At 34.8% G+C, this 25618-nt stretch overlaps 1 protein-coding gene across 2 annotated transcripts in view; it reads right to left on the reverse strand.

The window, feature by feature from the left end:
• Window positions 1-25618, reverse strand: part of LOC111053501 — a 191262-nt gene that overhangs the window by 12126 nt on the left and 153518 nt on the right. For both annotated transcript variants that reach the window (XM_039435528.1, XM_039435527.1), the window contains exons 13-17: window positions 23556-23622; window positions 10897-11100; window positions 6680-6863; window positions 5245-5431; window positions 4186-4276 (exon numbers count right to left, since the gene is read on the reverse strand). In XM_039435528.1, coding sequence (XP_039291462.1) covers window positions 4186-4276; window positions 5245-5431; window positions 6680-6863; window positions 10897-11100; window positions 23556-23622 — 733 coding nt within the window. The remainder of the gene's footprint in view (window positions 1-4185; window positions 4277-5244; window positions 5432-6679; window positions 6864-10896; window positions 11101-23555; window positions 23623-25618) is intronic.

The raw sequence follows: 25618 nt of genomic DNA on the forward strand, positions 1-25618 counted from the left end.
CGCGCAGCCGTGGGCGCCGTGGAATCATCCGCTGCTGGAACTTTTGGGAGAATACGGAGCGGAATTTTTCCAGCCGACCGTCCGTCTTTTGCCTATCACCAAAACCTAAATCGCGAAAAATGGAGATAGAGAAATTGTGATTTCAGATTTGGATTCAGCGCCCTCAAATTAATAAAATGTCTCGCGAGTACTTGAAAATAAGCAAGTTTTTTTCTAGATTGTATATAACGCCATTTAACCCTTTTTTTCTTTCTTGATTCTCATGATACTCTCAGAATTTTTTGATGTTGATATTATGATGTACTATCATTATATATTAATATGTACTATATTGTTGATATTGAGAATACAATCATAGAGAAACAATAGCTTGAGTAGATATCCCATGGTATAGGGCGTTTATGTCGCTTTTACTGTTATCTCAAGCCGATTACTGTTAATTATTGTCGAATTTTACTGTTTTGTTGGGGTGAGAGTGTATGAACGACACAATATGAGAGACTACCAGTGTCACACAGCTTCACTGGGAAGAATTACATGAACTATCGGTTTGAGATAACAGTAAAAGTTGCGACATAAACACCCTATACCATGGGATATCTACTTATGCTAGGTATTGTTCCTCTATGATACAATCTACAAAATTTCATTCCATTTACAATCACTGTGTCTCGGGATATGGCATGTAAACAAAGCTGCGATTGGAAGTGATATTATTATCTGTCATTATGTTGTTAAATACTTTGAATAACAAACAGCAATCTGAATAACTTGAATCAAGATAAAAAGAGTATATTCACGGAATTGTAACCCCTTTTTTACACACCAGTATCAGGAGAGGAAGTAATTCTGACAGTTCTGAGTCTGAATTGTATATTTTATAAAAGGAAATGTTTTTTGTCAATTAGTACCATAAGACGAACCATTCCTTGACGCAGGCCTAGCCTAATGAGGAGTGTACTAAATATTTTTGACCGAGCGAAGTGAGGTCAAAGATACAAGTCGACGGTTTGACATTATTTCTCTTAATGTTTAAATGTTTGAATGTTTATATGTTTATATGTTGCGCATTTACGGCGAAACGCGGTAATAGATTTTCATGAATTTTGACAGGTATGTTCCTTTTTAAATTGCGCGTCGACGTATATACAAGGTTTTTGGAAATTTTGCATTTCAAGGATGATATAAAAGGAAAAAGTAGCCTCCTTCATACGCCAATATTAGATTAAAAATCAGACTATAGAATATTATTCATCATAGAACAGCTGTCGAGTTGATTATAAATTGCATGCCATGACGCATGCAATTCAATATCTCAATGTAACTTGATAAAAAATCAACAGCTGTGTAGACTATAAATATTGCATGCCTCATTGAATGCAATTTTTATGTACTATTCAATTAGGATGCAAAGAACTATAACAGCTTGTCTGGGCGCTTAGATGTCTTCTGGTTTTCTCGCGCTAAATTCCGGAAAGCGTTGTTATGATAATTATTGAATCTTGTGTAAGCATGATCTGATCAAATAAATAGTTAGTGTGGATGTGCTTATTGTTTGGGACGTCGTTCAGTTAAAAATGTTATTTATTCTATTGATAAAATTTTTGTTCATTATTTGTTATTTTATTATTCAATTTTTATAAATTTTGAATTCCCAATTTGTTTTATTTTTACTTTTTTCATAAGTATTCGAAATCTTTGTATTTTTCATTTTTGCATTAGGTGGTATTTTTGTTGTTTGTATTATTTCTTATTGCATAAGTTCGTATTACTTTTATCATTATTTTTCTTTTTTCATTTCTATCTGTACAATTTTTATTGTTAATAAGACACTCTTGGGGAAACCCGTTGTCTCCATTGTGAATAAATAAATGAATTATTGATTGCGTGCAAGAACGCATACAATGAATAACTAAAATAGCATATAGTATTCTCTCTCCAACTTTCTCTGCTTTGAACTTGGGCTGTCCTGATACCAGTATGTCTTGAAAGAGATTGGCTTTTGATGTTTGTATTTTTGATACACCAACCTCAACAGCCATTAGCCGTTTTCACATCGATATCTCGCCGACACGACATACAGATAGGATTTACTCTGATGGACAGTATAAGAAGGGGCTGCGGTTCATAACTGCGCGAGGTCTACTGTTCACAGAACTACTAGTTATTTTTGTTTGTTTCAAAAAATTGTAAAATGAAGTGAATAAAGAAGGTGAATGAGGAAGATATTCCGATTTCCCAATTTCTAAATTTCTATACGTTTCAAAGTTCCCTGAGTCCAAAAAAGTGGTTTTTGGGTATTGGTCTGTATGTGTGTGTGTGTGTGTGTGTGTGTGTGTGTGTGTGTACGACACGAACAATTTCGATCAAATTTAATTAAAGATGGCGGCTAAAATGGCGAAAATGTTGTCAAAAACAGGGTTTTTCTCGAAAACGGCTCCAACGATTTTGATTAAAGTTATACCTACAATAGTCATCGATAAGCTCTATCAACTGCCACAAGTCCCATATCTGTAAAAATTCTAGGAGCTCCGCCCCATCAATGCAAAGTTTGATTTTAGATTATCAATTATCAGGCTTCAGATACAGTTTAAACAAAAAATTCCAAGTGGATAAGATTGAGCATGAAAATCTCTTCAATTAATGTTCAGTAACATTTTCACCTAAAATTGAAAATAAGTTCGAAATTCGAGAAAATGTTATTATTTCAATTACAAACTGTTGGCAACTGTTTGGCAACTGTCATTTTATAACTGAGATCAGATTCTCATTTCTATACAAGCCTGGAATGGCGGCTAATTTGAAAAGCTGTGATACAACAATCTGCATTTCAAAACAACACAAATTAAGTTATTTGGTAGGTATTCTATTCCAATTACATTTTTAAATAATAGAAAAATAGACATCCTATTTACAATAAGTGATAATTTCAATGGAAATAATTCTGAAATAACCTTTAAATATTATTTATACCGGTACAAGTAGGTCTAACCTATACATGTAGGCTAACTGAAGCATGAATGAAGAGTTTAGAATGGTTAGTTATCAACTTTTAAAATGTTATTTCAGATATTTTAATTTGTATTTCTCATACGGTAATGTCTGAAAATTATTTCATTGTTTAAAAAATACATTTTGAATCGATTATACGACTTGTGTACTCAAATATTTTGATAAAATAAAGAAAAAAAATGGCGGCTGGGAATTGTTTGTTTATTTCTGTACAGTCACTGTCAAAAGTGAAAGATAAAATATTCTGGCAAACGGACAGATTGCAAAGCGAGAGAGAGATAGCGCTATCTGTTTTGTTGTATGATAGGAAACGACAGCTACAGTATTGTCAATCGTACACTGCCATTATAACGTGGACCTCACTATAGATCAGTTTACTTTTTGACGGTGACGGTGCGGGCTCGTTTAACATAGAGAGTGGAAAACTTATATTGAAGAGATTCGGAATTCTCCAGTTTTGTACGATCAAAGTGATGAGGAATATGGTTGAACGGAAAAATAAGTCAAACCAAAAGTAAAAGTAGAACTAAATAAGTGAAGCCAAAGATAAAATAGACGAACCCGTGACTGCGTCTTAAAATTTAAAATAATAACTAATTACGGGTAGATGCAGAAGGCGGAAGATAACAATTTTATCGCTGATATATATTTCGGATACATGATGTTATTGTAATGCACCGAAATATATACCAGCACTATGATTCTCAACTTCTGTGTCTACAGGTAATTAGTTTAAAAATGAAAAATCTAAATTAAAATCGGATGTAACAAGATTTGAATAGTGTTATATTAAAAACAATAGTTTAACACATAGACGACAGTAGCACTACAGAACTGAGACACTGTTGCCGCTCGGCTGTCGCAGAGAGTAGCCTACGTGTGTTCTCCTATCACATCACCATCACCGTGTCGCGCGCGGGCTTAGCTCGGCCGGTTATATGTGTCCCGCCCGGCCTCGAGTAGGAAATTCAGTATATTTGTATTGAAACTTTTGGCAAATAAATTTGTTTCAATTTCTATTAAATTAAATTAGGTAGAATGAGAGGGTGAAGCAGAAGTAGAAGGAGAAGGAGAAGAAGAAGAAGGAAGGAAGAAGATGAAGAAAAAAAGAAAAGGAGAAAGTAGAAGACTTCAATTTTAATAAATTTATGAATAAATCAATAATTCACTTACGTGTCTGAGATGCTTTGATAGTTTTCAATTATTTGAGTACCACTTTTCCATTCAGAACTTATTAGCTTCGGCGTTAATAGATGTAATCCGACTGGAATAATAATAATATAATATTATTTTATTGATTATGTCAATAAATTTTTCATCGGGTATTATGAATCATTAATGAAATAAAAATAATGTTAGAATGAAATCAAAATCTCCCAGTAGGGTGAAACAATAAAATTCATCCTTCCCCTCACATCACCCTTTTCCATAGCCTTTATAATTCGTACTCTCCATATAATTATGGAGTATTAATATACCGTAGTAGACGCTTGGTCCCGTCAACTACCCTACGAATTATATTATTGGTTCTCGAGAAATTAATCATGGTTAAAATTTAACCGGCTCTTATGCAACCAGGCCTATGTGTAGCCATATCTAAATTTGGGAGAGGAATAGCGCACGATTACAATCCGGGTCCTGTAGCTTTGCCTATTGGCGGAGGGCCACTAGCTCACAATACTACCCAAACAAAAACATACAACTTTTTAGATAATGTATCTTTCCATAAGCAAAATATACTCTTTTCTATCTTCTCGAAAGCAACGTGTTGCATCTGAATAAATACACAAGGAGCTTCAATGTCTCTTTTTAATAAGCAACAGATGCTCTTTTGTATCTTCTAAAAAGCAACGTGTTGCATCCGAAAGGATACACAAGGAGCTTTTTGGAATTACGTCATTTCAGCACAACACACCCTATCAGCTGACATTCGTTCAACATGCTATCTCCATTGTTGGTGATATGATGCAACTCTCTATTTCATGTAGAATCTCTTGTGTGTAGGGAGCTTCCTCCATATAGGGATCTAGAGTCCCTGATGTTTTTGCAAAGCCGTGAATATTACCCCGTGAACCATACCTTGCCTGTATGCAGGTTCAAATTCACGGAACCAAAGCTATATGGGACGCGTTCTGTACCTTATTTTTCAATGATGTACTCATTGTATGAATGGATGGAGAATAAAGATAAGAAATGTATAAAGAATTATTGAATGAAGAATGGTATACATACTGTAGTTGATAACTCGATAATTATTGACAATATCAAGGTATTTGGTCTCTCTCACTCTGACCACAGGTTGGCCATCTTCAACTTCCAACCAAACCTCGTCTCTTTGCAGATGCTCAACTGTCCCAATGTCATATTCAGGGTTCGTCTTCAGGGTATGGTCATAGACAACCCTTAGGAATTGTGTATTCTGGAACATGAATGGTTTATGACAGTTATCAGCGAGAATCATTGTAAATGATTAGGGGAATACTCAGTATAGAATAGCTCAGAAGAGAAAAAAGAGAAGCCTACATAACAGTAATTATAGCTAGTAGTTCTGCGAACAGTAGACCTCGCTCATGAATAGCCTACAACTTTTAAACTAATGAGAAGGGCCATCCTAACCTAACCTAACCTAACCTTACCTAAGAAAGCACAGTATATTGTGAAGATCTATCCATGACATCTATTATTTTCTCCTTTGAAAGTGCTAAAGACATTGTTTCCAGGGACACCGGACTTATAAATGTCTCTCAAGGAGGTACCTTCATATCGTCCCCATATTTACAATATTACAAATTTTCTAACAATTAATTATAAGAAATCGCTCAGCTGACAGAAAAATGGAATATGCAGTACGCAATTTAGAATATGAATCGTTTCTCAGACGATAGTGAGACGGAAATGATTCTAAATAACATGAGTATGTTGGTGACAATGACAGGAGGTTGCTAATAATGTTTTTCATGAAAAGTGGATTCAATGTTATGGCGGCTTATTATGCCTAAGCAGAATGTTTATGCTCACAAGTCGGTTTCCGATCTCAATCTCATACTAAAACGAAAACAAGAGCCAACTAAGCTGTGATGTCTCCGGCCGGTTCGGTAGGTCTAGAAACTATTTATCAATGAAACAGGGAAATATCGTGTTGAAAAGGGAAGAAGAAATGGGTGCAATCAAGTGAGAATTTTTCTTCAATTAATAAATAATACAATATGATTTGGAGCTGCTCAGACGTTACAAGGTTCACCGCTGATAACTCTTGTCCTCTATCGATAGCATTCCAACGATATCATTTATTAAATACAGCACATTTTAGAGCGGCACAATTTATATTCAATTCATAAATTATTAAAACCGGAGGTCTTATCAAAAATCGCTACACATACACGTTTCTGCGCCTTGTTTCAAAGAGCTTGAATACCAAATTTCATCCAAATCGGACAATAACTGCTGTACAAACAAACAAACAGACAAAAGCCGATCGAGTCGAAACTAAGACCTCAGCTTCACTTCGGTCAAAAAACAGTGCAGAAGAGGAAGAAGGAGAAGAAGAAGAAGAAGCGAAAGGTGGCGTTTGACCCTTTGGCATAATGGTCGAATTAACTGATAGGCCGGATTAGGCGAGATGTTACACTGATAAATGATGTAAGGAAAATGCATGGAATTATTTTACCTCTTGTACCACACCTCTGATAGTGCATTTCCATATTTCTGCTGACAGATCTTTGAACACACTGTCATGAACAGCTTTAGTGCCAGAAGTTAGGATAGCTTTTCCGTTTTGCTGCGCATCAATTATTGTGAAAGCTGGCAGAATCTTATCAGAAGAGTAGCTTCCCGTCTGCAATACGTCACAACTGCAAACATTCAATGAACATGATGATTATTTTCTTCATTTGACAGCAACACTATATAAAGTAAAAATTGAAGTAATAAATAGGAATGTATATTTTCATCAAGCCAAGCAAGCACAAGATGAAGTCTAGTTTAGTTGATTTATTATATTTACAAGAAATTATCAATAACTAGCAGGTAACCCGTGCTCCGCGATGGTCTAATTGTGAACCTTACAAACTAAAAACTTGACCTACTGAGATCTTGAAGAATTTTAAATAGGCCTATAACCATCCTCGGTAAATAAGGAATGTATATGCAAAATGTCAAGTTAATGAGTTGAGTAGTTGAGACGTGATGATGCGTCATTCGTGAATTTCCTATCCCGTACGTGTATAAGCCAGTTGTTTCCCTGATTATAATCGCAATTTGGAGCAACGGGGAAACTGGACCGGCTGAATACCTCCTCATCCCCACACTCCCAAAGACGTTACCAATTCGTTGTCAATAATTATCTATTAATATTATAAAAATATTCATTAATTTTCGTCAATCAATCAATCATATTTATTCATTAAATGTACAAGTACATTGGATATTGTCACATACACATGTTGTCACATTAAACAGAGAAAATTGAAAGATCAAAACATCACACAAATACAGTCAATGTCGAAATAGCATAAAATTACTCCTGAACAAATTCCTGAAAGGAGTACAAAGACATTCCCACCAGATAGTCCGTCAGATGAGCTTTGAAACATATCTTATATTTTCTATAGACTTCAAATTACTAGGCAGCATGCTAGAGTATCTATCACACATATAAGTTGTCCTCTTTTCAAAGATTTCCAAGTTATGTCTTTGAACAATTCTTCCTGATCGAGTGTTATGACAATGTGATTTACTAAATCATTTATTTTTGTTCAAAATCAGTAGATTTTCTATAGTACATTATAACATCATTAATATTGTCCATAAATTATTAATATGCCTAGCTGGGGGAAAATGTGTTTAACAGAGTCATTCCTTTTGATTTCCATAATAATTCTTAGTGCTTCTTTTTGTTGAAGTATTTTATCGAGATTTTTCTTGGAAGTGCTGCCGTAGATACATAGACCGTGAGCTATGTTAGAATGTATCAATGCGTTGTAAATGGCTACTAAAGCGTTAAGACCGCACACATTGAACATTCGCCTAAGAGAATACAGCTAAGGGCCTGGAGATATTTTTTTAACCACATGACAGACGTGATTGTTCTATGACAGGTGTTCATCTATCACTGATCCCAGGAATTTTGTGGTATTCATTCGCCCTAAACTTTCACCTTGAAATTTCATATTTGGACATAAATCATTTCTGCTCTGGTTTGATGAGAACGGGACCACTACCCATTTTTTGGGATTCAGGAGAAGATTTCGGCTATTCAGTTAATTATTGATGGCTGCTAGACCATTGGCTGACGTTTGCTCCACCTCCTGTACTGACTTACCCAGAACAATAATATTTTCGCCACACTGCACGGAAAGCAGCTGTTTTCCAGTCCCTACGTAGATCTGAAAGACATTGTTTGCAGACGACTCTCGTCTGACTTCAGAACAGGTTTCTTTCCGGCCTAGGCTGGAAAGAGTACCCTTTCCAGCCGCTAACATGGAACTAAGAAAGGTGATCAAAAAACTTTTCATTATTGTGTTCATTATATGTTGAAGTTTTTCGTAGGTTTTTTTACTTTTTGTGCTTTAAAGTTTTATAATTATCTACCTTTCCATGTATCCTCTAGTTTAAATTTAAGAATTTTTCTCAAGGAATTGAAATCTTGGTTGTTTTCACTAGAAGATGTTGAGTTTCTGTTTAGATAGTATAGTTACTTTTATATTGTATTTTTGATATTATCATATTGCAGTGAATGATACATTTATAAAGGGACAGTTTATCTCTAAGTACTCTTCAACATATTTTTTCTCTCTGTATTATAAACATTTATCAAGTTTTTATATAATTTTAGCTAGGCTCTAAGCTACTCTTTCTTTATTTTCAGTGTGATGGTGCCTCAACACGTTTTTTCAAATGAGGTTACCTAACCACTTTATATTATTGTTTTGTAATGTTTTGTGTATTATTTATTATTGTAAATTGTAAAGTGTGTCAATAAATGAAATGAAAAAATGAAAAAAAATTATTCAATAATTAAAACATTTATTATAATATCATCTTATTGTCATTTGAAAGAATAAAAAAGTATAAACTCAACCTCCCACATAATTGAACATCATCTTTTAGGTTATTTAGACAAATCAGAATAAAAAAATAAAAATACTTGGACAATTTCCTGATATTCATATTACCTCAGATTCGCTAGAGCTATCACCTTCCACTTCTGCTTTCGGAAGTGCTTAGTGAACAACTATTCTCATATATATTGTTTATTTTTGTGTGTGGCGAAAAATAGCGTTTGCACCACAGACAAAAATTTTTTTTCTGGCTCTCAATCTTTTCTAGTCCTCGGCCTACGGCCTCGGATTGGAAAACCGATTTCGAGCCAGGAATTTCTGCTCTAGGTGCGAAATATACTATAGCGTCATCCGCATATAGGCAAACAGTTGCCTGTTCATGGATAACCTTAGGAAAACCCTTAATGTGGCAGAGATATAATAAAGGGCCTAAAATTGAACCTTGCGGAACGCCGTATTGAAGACTTTTGAGATCATATCTTATTTTATAGTTCACTGAGGGAGTCTCATCTATACTCTCTATTTCAACATATTGTTGTCTCCCCTTCAAGTAGGATGCAAACCACGATAGCTCTTTCCCCAGCACTCCCATGCCCTTGAGTGACTCCAGCAAAGAATCATGATTAACACTATCAAAAGCACGTGTGAGATCCATCACCTTATCGCCCTTATCTATCCCATTTATAAGTGAGCCAATGAAATCCACTCCCGCCGTGATTGTCGATTTATTTGACCGAGACCCATGCTGTTCTCTGTCCAGCATGTTGTTGGTTTCTGAATACCTCACAAGCTGATCATACACCACCCGTTCCAATATTGTTGAAAATACTGATGGTACTGAAATTGGTCTAAAGCACTCAGGATCTTTGGCATTGCCTTTTTTAAATATTGGAGTGACTCTGGCTATTTTTAGAGAATTAGGGAAGTGACCTGATATGAGAGAAGAATTTATTATATGAGGCAATTGCTCAATTATTGTTGGTAAAACATTTTTTATAACTGCCACTGCAATATCATCTGGCCCAGAAGAGAATTTTCTTTCAAATGTCATAATAACTTTTGTCAATTCATATGGCAAAACTTGTGTGAACTTGAATCTCAAAGGGAAATAGCTATTATTTTTGAAATCATGATTATCAAACAGAGGTCTAGAGCAGTTTGGAATATTAGGAACTACAAGGTTTTCAACTGCCTTTGTGAAAAAATTATTGAAAACATTACAGATTTTGTAAGGATCTGTAACAAGATCTCCATCATCTATAATACTGGCAATATTGGAAAATGTAGATGTGTTTTAACCAATCTCAGCATTTATCATACTCGAAGTAACTTTTGTTTTATTACTGGCTTCTGTGATTCTATTATCAAAAAACCGCTGCTTATCCGCCTCAATAAGGTGTTTCAAAGCATTTTCCTTATTTTTAATTTGAACTTTTAAATTCTCTCCCATAGTATTTCTCAATTCTCTCTCAAGTTGAACTAGCTCATCTCTTCTTTTAACGACTTCTATAAATAATCAGCTGTGGACATAAACTCTTTGACAACGTTGCATTAATGTGTTCCAAATTCCAACAGACTATTTTCTTGCGGTCTTCTTGATTTTCTTGAATGATTGAATAAATGGAAATGAAATTAATAATAGTGGAATAATCAGTTCACAGGAGATAATTGTATGAAGACGAGGCGATGCATTCATTATTACAAGCTAGCAACTCATAATAATTTCCACATAATGGTGTAACAATTACAGCCTGTAGCTTGATAAATTTCAATTTAAAATTTGTGTTTCATATAATTGAAAGATGATGCATAGCATCTCACTTACTCAGCAATATCTTCAGCATTTCCAATGTGAGAAAAAACTCCAAGGTTGAATTTGATTGAATGCCTGCCGGGGCCGATGTTCTTGATTATAGTTTGGGAGTCAGCATCATTCGATCTCGTGCCCCTCACATTCAGGCCTTTCTTAGCTCCAGCGCCCATGGTATGAACCATTTCATCGCCTGACTTTTTCAGCAATGATGGTTCACTGTAGAAAATTAATAAACGCATAAATACTAATCAACCTATCATTTATTGATCATTACAAATATCGTAATGATATATTACTATGATATATTAATATGATATATTACTATGATATATTACTATGATATATTATCACAATAATATAAATCACTTACAGGTAAGCCATGCTCCTCAAGGGTCTAATAATTAGAAACTTGACAAACTGAAAAGTTGACCTACTGAAATCTTGAAAAATCTTAAGTAGGCATATAACCATGCTCGTTAAATACGGAATTACTATGCAGAAATTCAAATTAGCCTAATCAGTTGGGTAGTTCAGACGTGATGACTGATGATTCGTGAATTTCCTATCTTCTATAGTTTGTGTGAAATAGGTTGAGATGGGTCCTCCATCAGAAGAAATTAAATGGTTGCCATATCGTGTAAAATTGCAACTTTCTCAAATTTCCAATTCAACTTCAGAATTGGATGTAGAATATTATCCCCGATATCCTAGTAGTGCTAGAAAAGATCCAGGTGTAAACGGAGTGGGTAGTTTCTTCTCTTCTATAATATTTGCTCAAGTTTACTGCTATCAAATCATCTACCGGTATTTGAATCCTTGATTGGTTGGGAGCTTATAGTGAATTCGTTCATCCAAATGCACAGATTATCATAATTATTTGATTGTCACCTATAGCTAACTAGCAACTATGAGTCAGGATCTTCATTGAAAAAATACTTTTAAATTCAACGTCAGGTTTATTGAATTCATCAACGAATCAATATAAATAATGTCAAATTTTCAAACAGAGTTACTCAGTAACTGATCCAGAAAAAGGAGGTATATTCAATTTCAATATATACATTTTGGGAACCTGCTAACTTGCTGCATTTAATTCGGGCCTCGGTCATCCTATGTAAGTATATTTTGACTTATATTGGAAAACAACAAAAGTTTGGCACTCACCATTTCAACAATATTTAGACTTCACTTTTGAGAACACATAATCCAAAACTCAATGAACTCAGACGTTATGGAACTCACTACACTCTACCTTAAACTCACGCACAAAATTAGGCCTAACCTCTCAATTTTACATCTACTAATTCTATCTAATTCGGACTTTTACTGAATCAAAATTACTGATCTCCGAAAAACGTTTTAATTTGTCCCTCTGGATGGGTAACAGACCCATTCAGAGGACCGTTACATGATGTTTTCTCGGTTATTTCTCAATTCGAACTGTGGCCTTTTGACTGAAAATTATTCCCCCTCCGTTGAGCATAACTTCCAGTAGAAAAGCCAGAGCTGCAAAAAGGTCAATGCACGTAAAATTTTCAAATACAGTGGCTTTTTCGACATGAAATTGAAACTGCATTTGAAAAATGCACGAAAATTGCTTGAATTTCGACAACTGAACAACAAGTTAGCAAATTCAATAAACATGGTCAAATATTCTCACATTAAAATCTGAAAGTACGAATCAAAGTTAATTTCAGTTCAAAACCTGGAAAATAAATAAGACACACAAAAAAATAGCTACAATATACCCACTCAATTTCACACTATTACACAAGTTTGAAGGATCAAAAGGAAATTTAAATTTTATGATAAAATTTGAAACATCGCGAAAATTTGTTTTTCTTTTGAATATCACTTCTCTCAGAATCATGGGGCGACGTAATGAATGATAATTTTATATAAAATTAACGAAAAGAATGTCTTCTTCCTTTTGATGTCTGGATAATTTTTATCCGACCTATAGTTATTTTTTAATTAATGATTATGTTCGTTTATGTCGAGAAATTTCAAGCAGAAAACATGAAATTTTCGACATACTGGGATTTTTTTTGTATCGAATGATAAGTGTGTGGTGAAAGCGAGAAAGTTTCGACATCCCATGAATCTGAGAGAAGTGATATTTAAAAGAAAAACAAATTTTTGCGTATTGTTTCAAATTCCATCGAAAAAGTTAAACTTCCTTTAATCCTCCAACCCTGAGCCTTTTCTAGCACTACTGGGATATCGAGGATGATATTCTACATCCAGTTCTGACGTTAATTTAGAAATTCGAGAAAGTTGCAATTTTAACCGATTTGGCAACACTGTACTCTGTTCGGATGGAGAGCCAAGTCTCAACTTATTTTATACAAACTATAACAAAGAATCGGCTTGACCGTTGGAACATAAACGATCTATATAACATAGGATATCTTCTTATGACAAAGGACACTTCTAATGATTGATGTATATTTTTATGAATCCAGTTCTGGTGAGCATGTGGTCTTCACCAAAACAAAATTGTGACTCCAGTCCCTTGATGCTGTAATGAAACACTGCTTGGATTATTCAAGGCGAGGTTGTCATTTTCACTATTTTTTAATCATGTGGCTTGCAGTTGCTGAATTCTTCAATCGTTCTGTATTTTGTTTTTGTTGATCCCAGCTATTGATAGCCTATGTTGGCACACCATTCAGCTGCTATCCTTGACTTTGAAGCTCCTGAGAGGCCAAAATACGTTGCTACGAGTACGTTTGATAATTGGAAAAATAGTATCAATCATTTCTGAGAAACTTTCTCGCTTTCACCACTTATCTTTTGAAACAGAAAAGTTTCTAGCATGTCGAAAATTTCATGTTTTCTGCTCGAAATGTCTCGACATTGACGAACATAAACCTAAATTGAAAAATAAATATAGGTCGGATAAAAATGATCCAAACACCAATAGAAAGGAGACATTCTCCCCGTTAATTGAATATAAAATTATCACGCATTACGACGCCCTATGAATCTGAGAAAAGTGATATTAAAAAAAAAAAAAAACAAATTCTCGCGATGCTTCAATTTTATCATAAAAGTTAAATTTCCTTTTGATCCTTCAACCCTGGAACTTTTATAGCACTACTAGTATATCGGGAATGATATTCTACATCCAATTCTGACGTCGAATTGGAAATTTGAGAAAGTTGCAATTTTACACGATTTGGCAACCCTGTAATTTCTTGGGATGGAGGGCCAAGTCTCAACTTATTTTACACGAACTATAGATGTTGTATGAGTCGTTTCTTTGGGTACAAATATCGTGGCACCAAGCTTCGCTCCGCAGTGAAAAAGCATAGAAGCATTAAAGCATAGTTTATAATATTTATTAGTTGATACACAAAACATTCATTCAGTTGATTGGGGAAGGACCAACAGGCACAGCCCAAAACTGTTTCTTCCTCGAATTTTGATGTATACACTATAAATACGGTAGTCCAAAAAGTAGGTTATGTTCCATACACTTTTGAATTTCAATTTTCAGTCCAAACATTTGAAAACAGAAAAGTTAGGATTTAGATTTTTCACAAACCAAATTTAATAACAAAATAACACTCACTAATCACTCAAAACTGTAAAATAATGATTGGCTTTGAAAATTTTGATAGATGTACTCTAATTAAAATTGAAAAATGATGGATCTTGAATAAAATCATTTCTTTGGTCATGTCAACGAATCAGATAAGGTTGATCAAGTCGGTTTATCTATAAATGTCAGATAATTATAATACTTCTCATGAGATCCGCTGATTGATTCAACAGCTGAACATAATTCTGTCTCTCTCCCACACAGGCACTCGAATCTTCCGTTATCAACAGACAACGAAATTATCGTGTGTTTTCCAAGGATGAATAATAATTATCCTCTTCAGCGAGTTTTCCAAGGGATAAGACCTAGTGCAATCTAATTTTTATATCATGAACCCACTATGTTCCAAATTTTGTGAAAATCGATAGAGCCGTTTTCGAGATCCTTGTATAAATAGAAAAACATATGAATAAATATATTCAGTAATTGCTCGCTTAATATAATTGGATAATATGTAATAGCATTGGCGAAATTCACTCCCATTCTTGAGTTATAAGCATTCGAAGATGAGTGATTTCTCTGATTTGTGAGTGGAGGAAAAGTTTTATGTTTTAGTGAATAACTCGCCCTGTATTGTAGCGAAACGTCCTATAGTCTATTATAGCACAACACTCTTGTTAGGTCAACCTCTATCCATAACCCAATTATGAACCATGGATTTTTCAAAAATGCAAAATTTATTGTAAATTTCCATTATCTATATATATAAAAGCGAAATGGCACTCACTCACTGACTGACTGACTGACTCACTCACTCACTCACTCACTCACTCACTCACTCGCATAACTGAAAATCTACCGGACCAAAAACGTTCAAATTTGGTAGGTATGTTAAGTTGGCCCTTTAGAGGCGCACTAAGAAATCTTTTGGCAATATTTCAACTCTAAGGGTTGTTTTTAAGGGTTTAAAGTTCGTCTTTTAGCATGTATATTCTTCTTCTCCCAATCTCTTAATTATAATTGAAATTTCCATATCATATATCATATGTTACTATAGAACTATAATCTAGATAGAGTACCTCTTCGAAACAGTTGTTAACTGGCAACTAAATTAATAATTTTGTCAGGTTGGCATTAAGTTGAGTTGACTTTGTTGGTGAAATGAGTAAACTCTTCATTTGTAGAGCTTTAATCAAATAAAATTGAACATGACTTTCTACTAGTAACGGATCAACAACATTTGATATTTATGAATGAATCAATGACAACGAAAACATATGGTTTATAATATCATTCTACCCGGCTAGATTTTCGTGTTATCTTAGGGGCAAGATGACGGAGCGACACAGTGGACTCTTGTCCATCAGGGCGACGAATGTGAGCATACTCTGGGTTTGCCTCAATCAATTCAACTTCTTCTAGTGATGAATCTTGCTTTGAATTTCGGTTCATTTTCTTCAGCCAAACTGGTCCTGGGCTCATTAGCCAAGATGGTAGTGACTGTCCATTTGTTGAGGATCTCATGTGTAGGAACATTCGTTCATGAGGGGTGCAATTTGTTGTAGTACACAAAAGAGATCGAATAGAGTGAAGTGCATCAGGCAACACTTCCTCCCATCGATTTGAATCAAGTCCTCGTGATCTTAGAGCTAGTGTTATTGCTTTCCATATAATTCCATTATATCGCTCTACTTGACCATTCCCTCTCGGATTGTAAGGCGTTGATCTACTAGTTGCTATCCCTTTTGAGCCAAGAAAGCTCTTCAACTCAGTTGACATGAAGGATGTTCCTCTGTCTGTGTGAATATAGCTTGGAAGGCCAAACATTGATATTAATGAGACCAGGCAATTTATGACTGTTCTCGCAGTCATGTCTGGACAAGGAAATACAAAAGGGAATCTTGAGTACTCATCAACCATCACCAGTAGGTATTTCTTGTTTTTGATTGTACGGGTCCTTTGAAGTCCATATTAATTCGTTCAAAAGGTTTTGTTGCCTTTATGAGATTTCCTTTTGTCTTCATATACTGTGGTTTTATTTCAGAGCAAATTGCACAATTGGAGCAAATTTTCCTTACATCATCTACAGTATAGGGGAGATTTTTCATTCTGAGCCAGTGGTAGAAACGAGTTACACCAGGGTGACAAAGTTCATCATGGTATTTTGCCAAAGCTGAGTTCAATGTTGAACAACCAGCTGTAATACATATACGAGAGAGTGCATCAGCTGGTGCATTTTCTTTTCCAGGTCTGTAGACTATGTTGATTTGTATTCAGATAATTCTAGGCGCCACCTTTGTATCTTTTCATTTTTTATTTTTCTATTGTGTTGAGTGCCAAACATGAATGTGACTGATTTTTGGTCAGTGATCAAAGTGAATTGTTTTCGTAGTAAATAGTGTCTCCATTTTCTTATAGACTCCACAATGGCATAGGCTTCTTTCTCAACAGCTGAATGCCTGGTTTCACTTTGGGACAAAGTTCGTGAGAAAAAGGCTACTGGTCGAGAATTTTGTGTTAATGTTGCACCAATTGCAAAATCTGATGCATCTGTCTCAATTATGAATGGTACATTTTCATCAACAAAGAGCAGTACCGCGGAAGCAATTTCATTTTTCAACAATTCCAAAGTTTCCATCTGATCTTGAGATAGAGGGAATTTCTGTATGTGGACAAGGGGGTGAATCTTTTGAGAAAAGTTTTTAATCCATCGGGAGTAATGAGCCAGTAATCCCATGAGTCGTTTCATTTCTTTAGCATTTCTTGGGGGTGGAAAGTTCATGAGTGGTGCAAGGCGTTCTGGGTCAGGTTTAATTTCTCCATGTTTTATCTCATACCCAAGGAACTTCAATGATTTTTTTGAAAATTTACATTTTTCTTCATTTATAGTCAAGCCATACAATTCAATTACTTGTTGAAATTTCTTAAGATTTCTGTCATGTTCTTCTTGATCTGAACCGCAAATGACAACATCATCCAAATAGGCAAAGCAGTCGTTCAAATTCTCTCTTTCTATAAGTCCGTTTATTGTACGTTGGAAGGCAGCTACTCCATTGGTTACTCCGAATGGTATTCGTTTGAACTGATAAAGTTTTCGGCCTACTTCAAAGGCAGTGTAATGTCGTTCATTCTCAAGAATCGGTATTTGATGGTAAGCTGACTTGAAATCTACAGTACTAAAAAAGTTGTACTTGGCAATTGTGTTTACAAGATCTTCGATCAATGGGAGAGGGTATGCGTCTAAATTTGTGAATTTATTAATAGTCTGTGAATAGTCTATGACCATTCGTTTCTTCTGTCCATTGGTTACAATGAAAGGCTGGGCACGCCAACTGGACTGGCTTTCCTCAATTATTCCTTCTGTAAGGAGGCGATTGACCTCATTCTTCATGAATTCATAGTCATCTTGTGGGTGTCTTCTGGATCGGGTAGTTATTGGGTGGCAATCGGGAGTCAAGTCATTGAAAAGGGAACATGGTTTTATCATGGCCTCCACCAAGAGGCAATCTTTCAAGGGTGGTGTGGTTGTAGAATTATTATCTATTACAAGAGGCTGTTTATTACCATTGAATGCTAAACTTATTGTAGAGTGATTCATCAAAAAATCGTGACCAAGTATCACATTGCAACAGCATTCTTTTAATACCAAGAGTTTAATATTGTTGTATTCATTTCCTTTGTACACAATATTGCTATAAACACATGCTTTTGTAGCGGTGTTATGTTGAACAGATGCAAATCTTATAAAACAAGAATCTGATGCAGTTTTAAATTTATTTGTTTTTGCAAATTTTTCATCAATAAAACTGGCAACACTTCCGGTATCAATAAGAGCTGGTGTATTCATTCCATTCACCGAAACAATAATTGTAGCTTTAGAAAGATTACTGGCTATACCAGCTGCAGTAATAGTTGACGTAGTTAGTTTTTCTTTGAGCGTTTTACTTTTACACACATGGGAAAAGTGTCCAATTCGGGAACATTTATGACAAGTCTTTCCTATTGCAGGACATTCTTGAGAATTTGAGTGTTTTTTATATCCGCAACGTTGGCATTGAACGGATTTCTCTACAATTGCCTGTCGATTTTGGGTTACAGCATTAACATCTGAGAAAGATTCACTCAAGCTTATGTTTTTATTTTCTTCAACAGAGTTTGTATAACAAGTACTTTTAAAGGAGTCGGCATATGTTTTTGCGGATTCAAGAACACGTGCTTGGGAAACGGTTTCTTGTAGACTCAAATCTCCTTGTTGAAAAAGTTTCTCTTTAATTTCAATAGAACATAACCCTGAAACAAGAGCATCTCTAATATGCTCGTTTTTGTTTTCTTCGGCTGACACTCTAGTGAAGTTACATGATAAGCTTAATCTTTTTAGTTCAGAATAGTAGTGATCAATGGACTCACCTATTTGTTGTTTTGCATTAGCAAGGCAGTATCGTGCATAAATTTCGTTCTTCGGTTTAACGAACATATCTTCCAACATGGATATAGTTTCTTCATATGAAGTATAGCTTTCCACAATTGCGTATAAAGCAGGTGATAAGAAGTTTACCAATATTTTCATTTTGTCTTTGGTTGTCGTTCCTTCTAAGAAATTTTCGAACGTCTTTTTCCAATGTTTCCACTCTCTCTCTGCCGTAGACGAATCTGGGTCGATAGATAATTCCTTTGGCTTGAGAAACTTGTCAATATGTGATTCCATCTTATCTTCTTCGTAGTTACGGTTTTCAATCGTTTTTGTCTTTTTCTTTGTCGGCATTTTTATTTGATTAAATTGAAATAAGTAAACTCTTCATTTGTAGAGCTTTAATCAAATAAAATTGAACATGACTTTCTACTAGTAACGGATCAACAACATTTGATATTTATGAATGAATCAATGACAACGAAAACTTGAATTATTAAGTGTTCAAGTGAGAAGTGATAGCTCAATATTGAAAATGGAATTAAACAAACCAGGTATGCTAGTTATACATGGGGATATCGCAAATAATTTTGCCAACTTCAAAGAAGAAGTAACAATTTATTTGTCTGCTACCGAGACTGTAAAGAAATCTCGAGAAATACAAGTAGCTAGATTGAAAAACTTACTGGGACCTGATGGACTTAAATTGTACAACACATTATCAGGGGAGAAAGACATTGAAACGGTTACCTCAATTCTTGAAGTTTTGGAGAAATATTGTAAGCCTAAACAAAACATGACAATGGACATCTACAAATTGCTAACCAGAAAACAAAGTCCTAATGAACCATTTGATAGTTTCTATGCAGATTTAAGAAGATTAATAAAACCTTGTAACCTCAATGACCAGGAAGATAAAATTATGAAAGCACTAATAGCACTCGGAGTCAACTCGAGAGAATTACAGCAAAAACTTCTTCGTGAAGATGCTAATCTTGAAAAGGTAGTCAACTTTTGCAAATCAGTTGAGCTTGCGGATAAAAATATGGAAATATTGAACAGAGGCACTGAAATCATGAGAGGTGTTGACTCAGTCAAACAGACGCCTTCCACCCCTACAGCTAAGTCAGGTAATCCTATTCTTAATAAAAAATTTAACAAGTCGTCAGTAATCAATCACAAATGTTGCTTCAGATGTGGTAGAAAACACTCAGAAATTTGTCCAGCTTTAGGGAAGATTTGCAACTATTGCTCAAAACCCAATCATTTTTCCATAGTATGTAGATTGAAACAATCCCAGCAACTCATGAGATTAGCAGCAAGGAAGATCAAAGTTATGAGGAAGCGGAAGTAATGGAATCACCTCATGAAATTGATAGCATTTATACTCTAACTTACTTAATAAAAAACGGGTATGGTTACAAGAATTGCTTCTAAATGGGCATAAAATAAAATTCAAGCTTGAAAGTGGAGCTGATGTTAATATTCTACCATTTCACTTACTTGGAAAATATGGTATTCCATACAAGTCATTGGAGAAATGTAATGTACTGTTGGAGGCTTTTGGGGGTTTTAAGATAAGACCTGTAGGTTGTGTAACTGTACAAATTGAATCTGAGTCTAAAATATCCATAGCAAAGTGTAAAGTGTCCTTCAGCTGTTCCAATCCTAGGCCTAGAATCATGTATTGATCTCAACTTGATTGAAAGAGTTGACTCTATAGATGAAAAAAATGATACAAATTATAAAGTGGATAAGGAAAAACAGGCTATCTATATAAAAAACAAACATGTCTTCGACGGCCTTGGGCGTTTTCCTGATATTTGCAAGATTAAATTGAAAAAAAAGGAATCCCCAACAATAAGTCCTGCTCGGCGTATCCCACTCAAAATTAAAGAGAAATTTCGAGAAACTTTGGAATCACTGAAGTCAAAAGGTATTATAACCCCAGTTGAGGAGCCTGTTGACTGGATAAATAACGTTGTAGTTGTTGAAAAGCCGGATGGATCACTGAGAATTTGTATTGACCCAGTTGAACTTAATAAATATATAATCAGGGAACGTTATCTCATTCCAACAGTGGAAGAACTAGCACCAAAATTGTCACACAAGAAGGTGTTTACTGTATTAGATATTAAAGATGCATTCTATCATATTGCACTTGATGAGGACAGTAAGCTGTGTTCATTTAGCACAGGATTTGGAACATACAGATTTTTACGAGCACCATTTGGTTTGTCGTGCTTGCCTGAACTGTTTCAGAGGTTAGTGCACAAATACTTTGGAGATATTGAAGGCATCTCACTTTACTTTGATGACCTCTGCATTGCTAGTAATTCAAAAGAAGAAAATGATATGATACTGACTAAAGTTTTAGAAAGAGCAAAGAAATTTAATGTAAAATTCAACTTCAAAAAATTTCAGTATTGTGTGCCTCAAATGAAATATGTAGGTGTAATATTTTGCGAAAAAGGCATGCTACCCGACCCCGAGAAGATTTAAATAATACAGAAACTTGAAAATCCAAAGAATAAAAAAGATCTACAATGCATGTTGGGAATGGTAAACTACTTAAGACATTTCATCCCAAATATGTCAGAGTTAATATCACCCATGAGAAAACTTCTGAGGAAAGATACTTTATGGGAATGGAACGAAACTCACAGTCAAGCTTTCCAGAGATTAAAACAGGCTATATGCAGTCCTCAAGTATTAAGAGCATTCGACCCAAAGAGCCCAATTGAAATACAATGTGATGCATCGAAGGAATCACTTGGCTTTTGTATGCTTCAAGAAGGAAAACCATTGTACTTTGAATCAAGATCAATGACAACAACTGAAGAATCCTATGCTCAAGTGGAAGAAGAAATGCTAGCCATTTGCTTTGCCATAAACAAACTACACAACTACGTCTATGGCCATGACTCTGTCACTATTTTTACTGATCACCTAACTTTGGTGTCAGTAATGTCCAAGCCAATGGATAGAATTTTGAACAACCGACTAAAAAGGCTCAAACTGAAGCTTATTAATTATACTTTGGAAGTGAAATATTTACCCGGAAAATATATGTTCATTGCAGATTATTTTTCCCGTACAGGGATCAAAACTACGACCAAAGAGGACCAATCAATGAAAGACTTTATTCACACGCTGGGATCTACAGACGTGAAAATAAGTGAACCTAAGCTAAAAGGATTTGTAGAAAAAACCAAAGAAGATGAAAATCTAAGAGACATTGTATCATATCTGCATGAAGGATGGCCTGACATGAACGCGATAACCGGTGATATTAATGGTTTATTGTATTTTGGAACAAGGTTAATTGTACCTCTAAAACTCCGGAATTTTATAATGAGTCGCTTACATGAAACTCACCTTGGCAGTTCGAAGATTAATTCTCTTGTTGATCAGTTCTACTATTGGCCAGGTATATATTCAGATATTCGCAATTTGATATTATCATGTAACATTTGTCAAAGGTTTAAAAATCAAAAACTAAAGACCCACTGATCAATCACGACATTCCAGATAAACCGTTTTGTAAAATTGCAGCGGACATTGCAGAAGTCGATAGATTGAACTACTTAATTGTAATTGATTATTATTCGAGATGGATTGAAGCATACCTAATCAATAGCAAAAGCAGCTTTACCGTAATTGGAAAATTTAAGGAAACATTCAGCAGATTTGGAATACCTCAAACACTAATAGCAGATAACATGCAATTTAATAGCAGAGAAATGCATCAATTTGCAGAGAATTGGGGATTCAAAATTACCACATCAAGTCCATACCATCCAAAATCAAATGGATTAGCAGAAAAGGCAGTTGGAATATTCAAAACAATGTTTAAAAAGGCAGCTGCAAACAAGCAAGATTTGGAATTGTATTTACTAAATTATCGTAATGCTCCCGTAGCTGGATTGGGATATACACCTTCACAGCTTCTTAATAGCAGACATATAAGAACTAAGATTCCTATACCACATTACGCATTGAATCCAGAAATTGTACCTAATGAGATAATCGACAAGATGGCAAAGAATCAATCAATTCAAAAACTTTACTATGATCGTAATGTATCTAAAAACACCGAAGATTTTGTAGTTGGAGAGGAGATATACATGCAGAATATTCATAACAAAGAATGGGAAAAGGGAAGAATAATTGAGAAATTACCACAACCACGTTCATTCCTGGTTAGAAACAATAATGGCGGTGTTCAGCGAAGAAACACAATTCATATACGAAAAATAAAAAGGGGAATATAGGATAATATAAAGTCTTAAAGAGGGAGATGTTACAGATGATATTTATTATTATATGATTTCAATACATTAGTTACCAGAACGTTAATAACAGTCTAGTCTTAAATGTATTAAAAATAAAGATGGTTGGTTGATATGAAGAGTATTATTTATTCAATATCTAACAAATAGCAGTTAACCCGTCCTCCGCAAGGGTCTATTTTGAAAATTGACGTGATGAAATCTTGAAGAATTGAAATTAGGCCTATAACCATCCTCGGTTAATTAAGAATCTATATGGAAAATTTCAAGTCAGCACAGTAGTTGAGACGTGATGATGCGTGAAACCTAATTTTCCTATCCCGTACGTGTATAAGCCAGTTCTTTCCTTTATTATAGTACATATTACAATTATCACAATAAATAAATAAATGAATGACTGATTGTGATAGTTTTTATAACTCACTTGTCTGATGAGTACTTCATTATATCACTTGGATCATTTATCTCATTGAATGTATTGATGGAAGCACCTGAAATTTGAGCAAAAAACATAGTTTCATAATTAGTGAAGTTTCACTAAGAATTGAGAACCATAGTATTTATGAATCCAGGACCGCGGTTGCACAAAAGCGTGTTGAATTTTAATCATTATTAAAAATAATGCCACGAGAACCAATCAGAGAAGGCTTTTCCAGAAAGGAGTGTTCTCAGATTGATTCTCGTTGCATTCCATTCAATCATGGTTGAAATTCAAAATGCTTTTGTATCGAAATTCCGCATCAAAATGTTCAACTTTCAACTTGAAATTAATGGCTCAGCAGAAGATAAAGCTTATAGGATGAATGCAAACAGAATGTCAAGAATAGTGTTCAGAGAAAAACTTTACTCAAGAAGGAAAAAAGCCAGACGGAGGACACGATGAGAAGGTGAGATCAGGGCTGATTGGATAAGGATGTGTCATAGAGAGTGAAGAAGATTTATAGAGGATAGAGACGCTTGGAGGAATGTTGTGGAGGAGGCCAAAGCGCACAATAGGCTGTAGACCTGAGAAAATAGAAGATAAGCTCTATTCTATTTAAAAAAAACATCCACATCAAGTGAATATACATGGAATATAAATAATACAAACTTATACAGGGATTTTTGAGAACAGGAGCATATTAATTTCCTCAATTCAAAAATTGTAAGAAAGAAAATAGAGAATAGCAGTTGAGCATCTCTAAGGCATTGATTCTATAGTTTGTGTAAAACAAGTTGAGACTTGGCCCTCCATCCGAAGAAATTACAGGGTTGCCAAATCGTGTGAAATTGCAACTTTCTCAAATTTCCAATTCAACGTCAGAATTGGATGTATAATATCATCCCTGATATCCTAGTAGTGCTAAAAAAGTTCCAGGGTTGAAGGATTAAAAGGAAATTTAACTTTTATGATAAAATTGGAAACATCGCGATGATTTGTTTTTCTTTTGAATATCACTTTTCTCAGAATCATGTAGCGTCGTAATGAGTAATAATTTCATATCGAATGAACGGGTGACTGTCTCCTTTCTATTGGTGTCTGGATCATTTTTATCCGACCCATAGATATTTTCTAATTAACAATTATGTTCGTCAATGTCGAGACATTTCGAGCAGAAAACATGAAATTTTCGACATGCTAGAAACTTTTTTGTTTCGAAAGATAAGTGGGTGGTGGAAGCGAGAAAGTTTCTCAGAAATAATTGAAATTATTTTTTCAATTGTCAAAAGTAGTCGGAAGATTGTATTTTGGTCTCAAAGGAATTTTAAATTTAGAAGAGTGGCTGCATGGTATGCATTGTGAACCAAATTACAAAAATGGCTGGCAATTTACAAGATTATTTGACTGAATTATTTCAAATGCAAGCAGCTGATTGCCTCTAGAACGGCTGTAATGAAACACTGCTTGGATTATTCAAGGCGAGGTTGTCATTTTCACTATTTATGATCATCTGGCTTGCAGTTGCTGAACTTTTCAATCGTTCTGTATTTTGAATTTGTTGATCCCAGCTATTGATAGCATATGGCGGCACACCATTCAGCCGCTATCCTTGACTTTGAAACTCCTGAGAGGCCAAAATACGTTCTTCCGAGTACGTTTGACAATTGGAAAAATGATTTCAATTATTTCTGAGAAACTTTCTTGCTATCACCACCTACTTATCTTTTGAAACAAAAAAGTTTCCAGCATGTCGAAAATTTCATGTTTTCTGCTCGAAATGTCTCGACATTGAAGGACATAATTGTTAATTAAAAAATATCTATGGGTTGGATGAAAATTATCCAGACACCAATAGGAAGGAGACAGTCTCCATGTTCATTTGATACAAAATTATTACTCATCACGACGCTACATGATTCTGAGAGAAGTGATATTCAAAAGAAAAACAAATCTTTGCGATGTTTCCAATTTTATCATAGAAGTTGAATTTCCTTTTAATCCTGCAACCCTGAAACCTTTTCAGAACTACTAGGATATCGGGGATGATATATTATTATACATTCAAT

This window comes from Nilaparvata lugens, chromosome 9 (assembly GCF_014356525.2).
Source record: "Nilaparvata lugens isolate BPH chromosome 9, ASM1435652v1, whole genome shotgun sequence".
Taxonomy (NCBI): domain Eukaryota; kingdom Metazoa; phylum Arthropoda; class Insecta; order Hemiptera; family Delphacidae; genus Nilaparvata; species Nilaparvata lugens.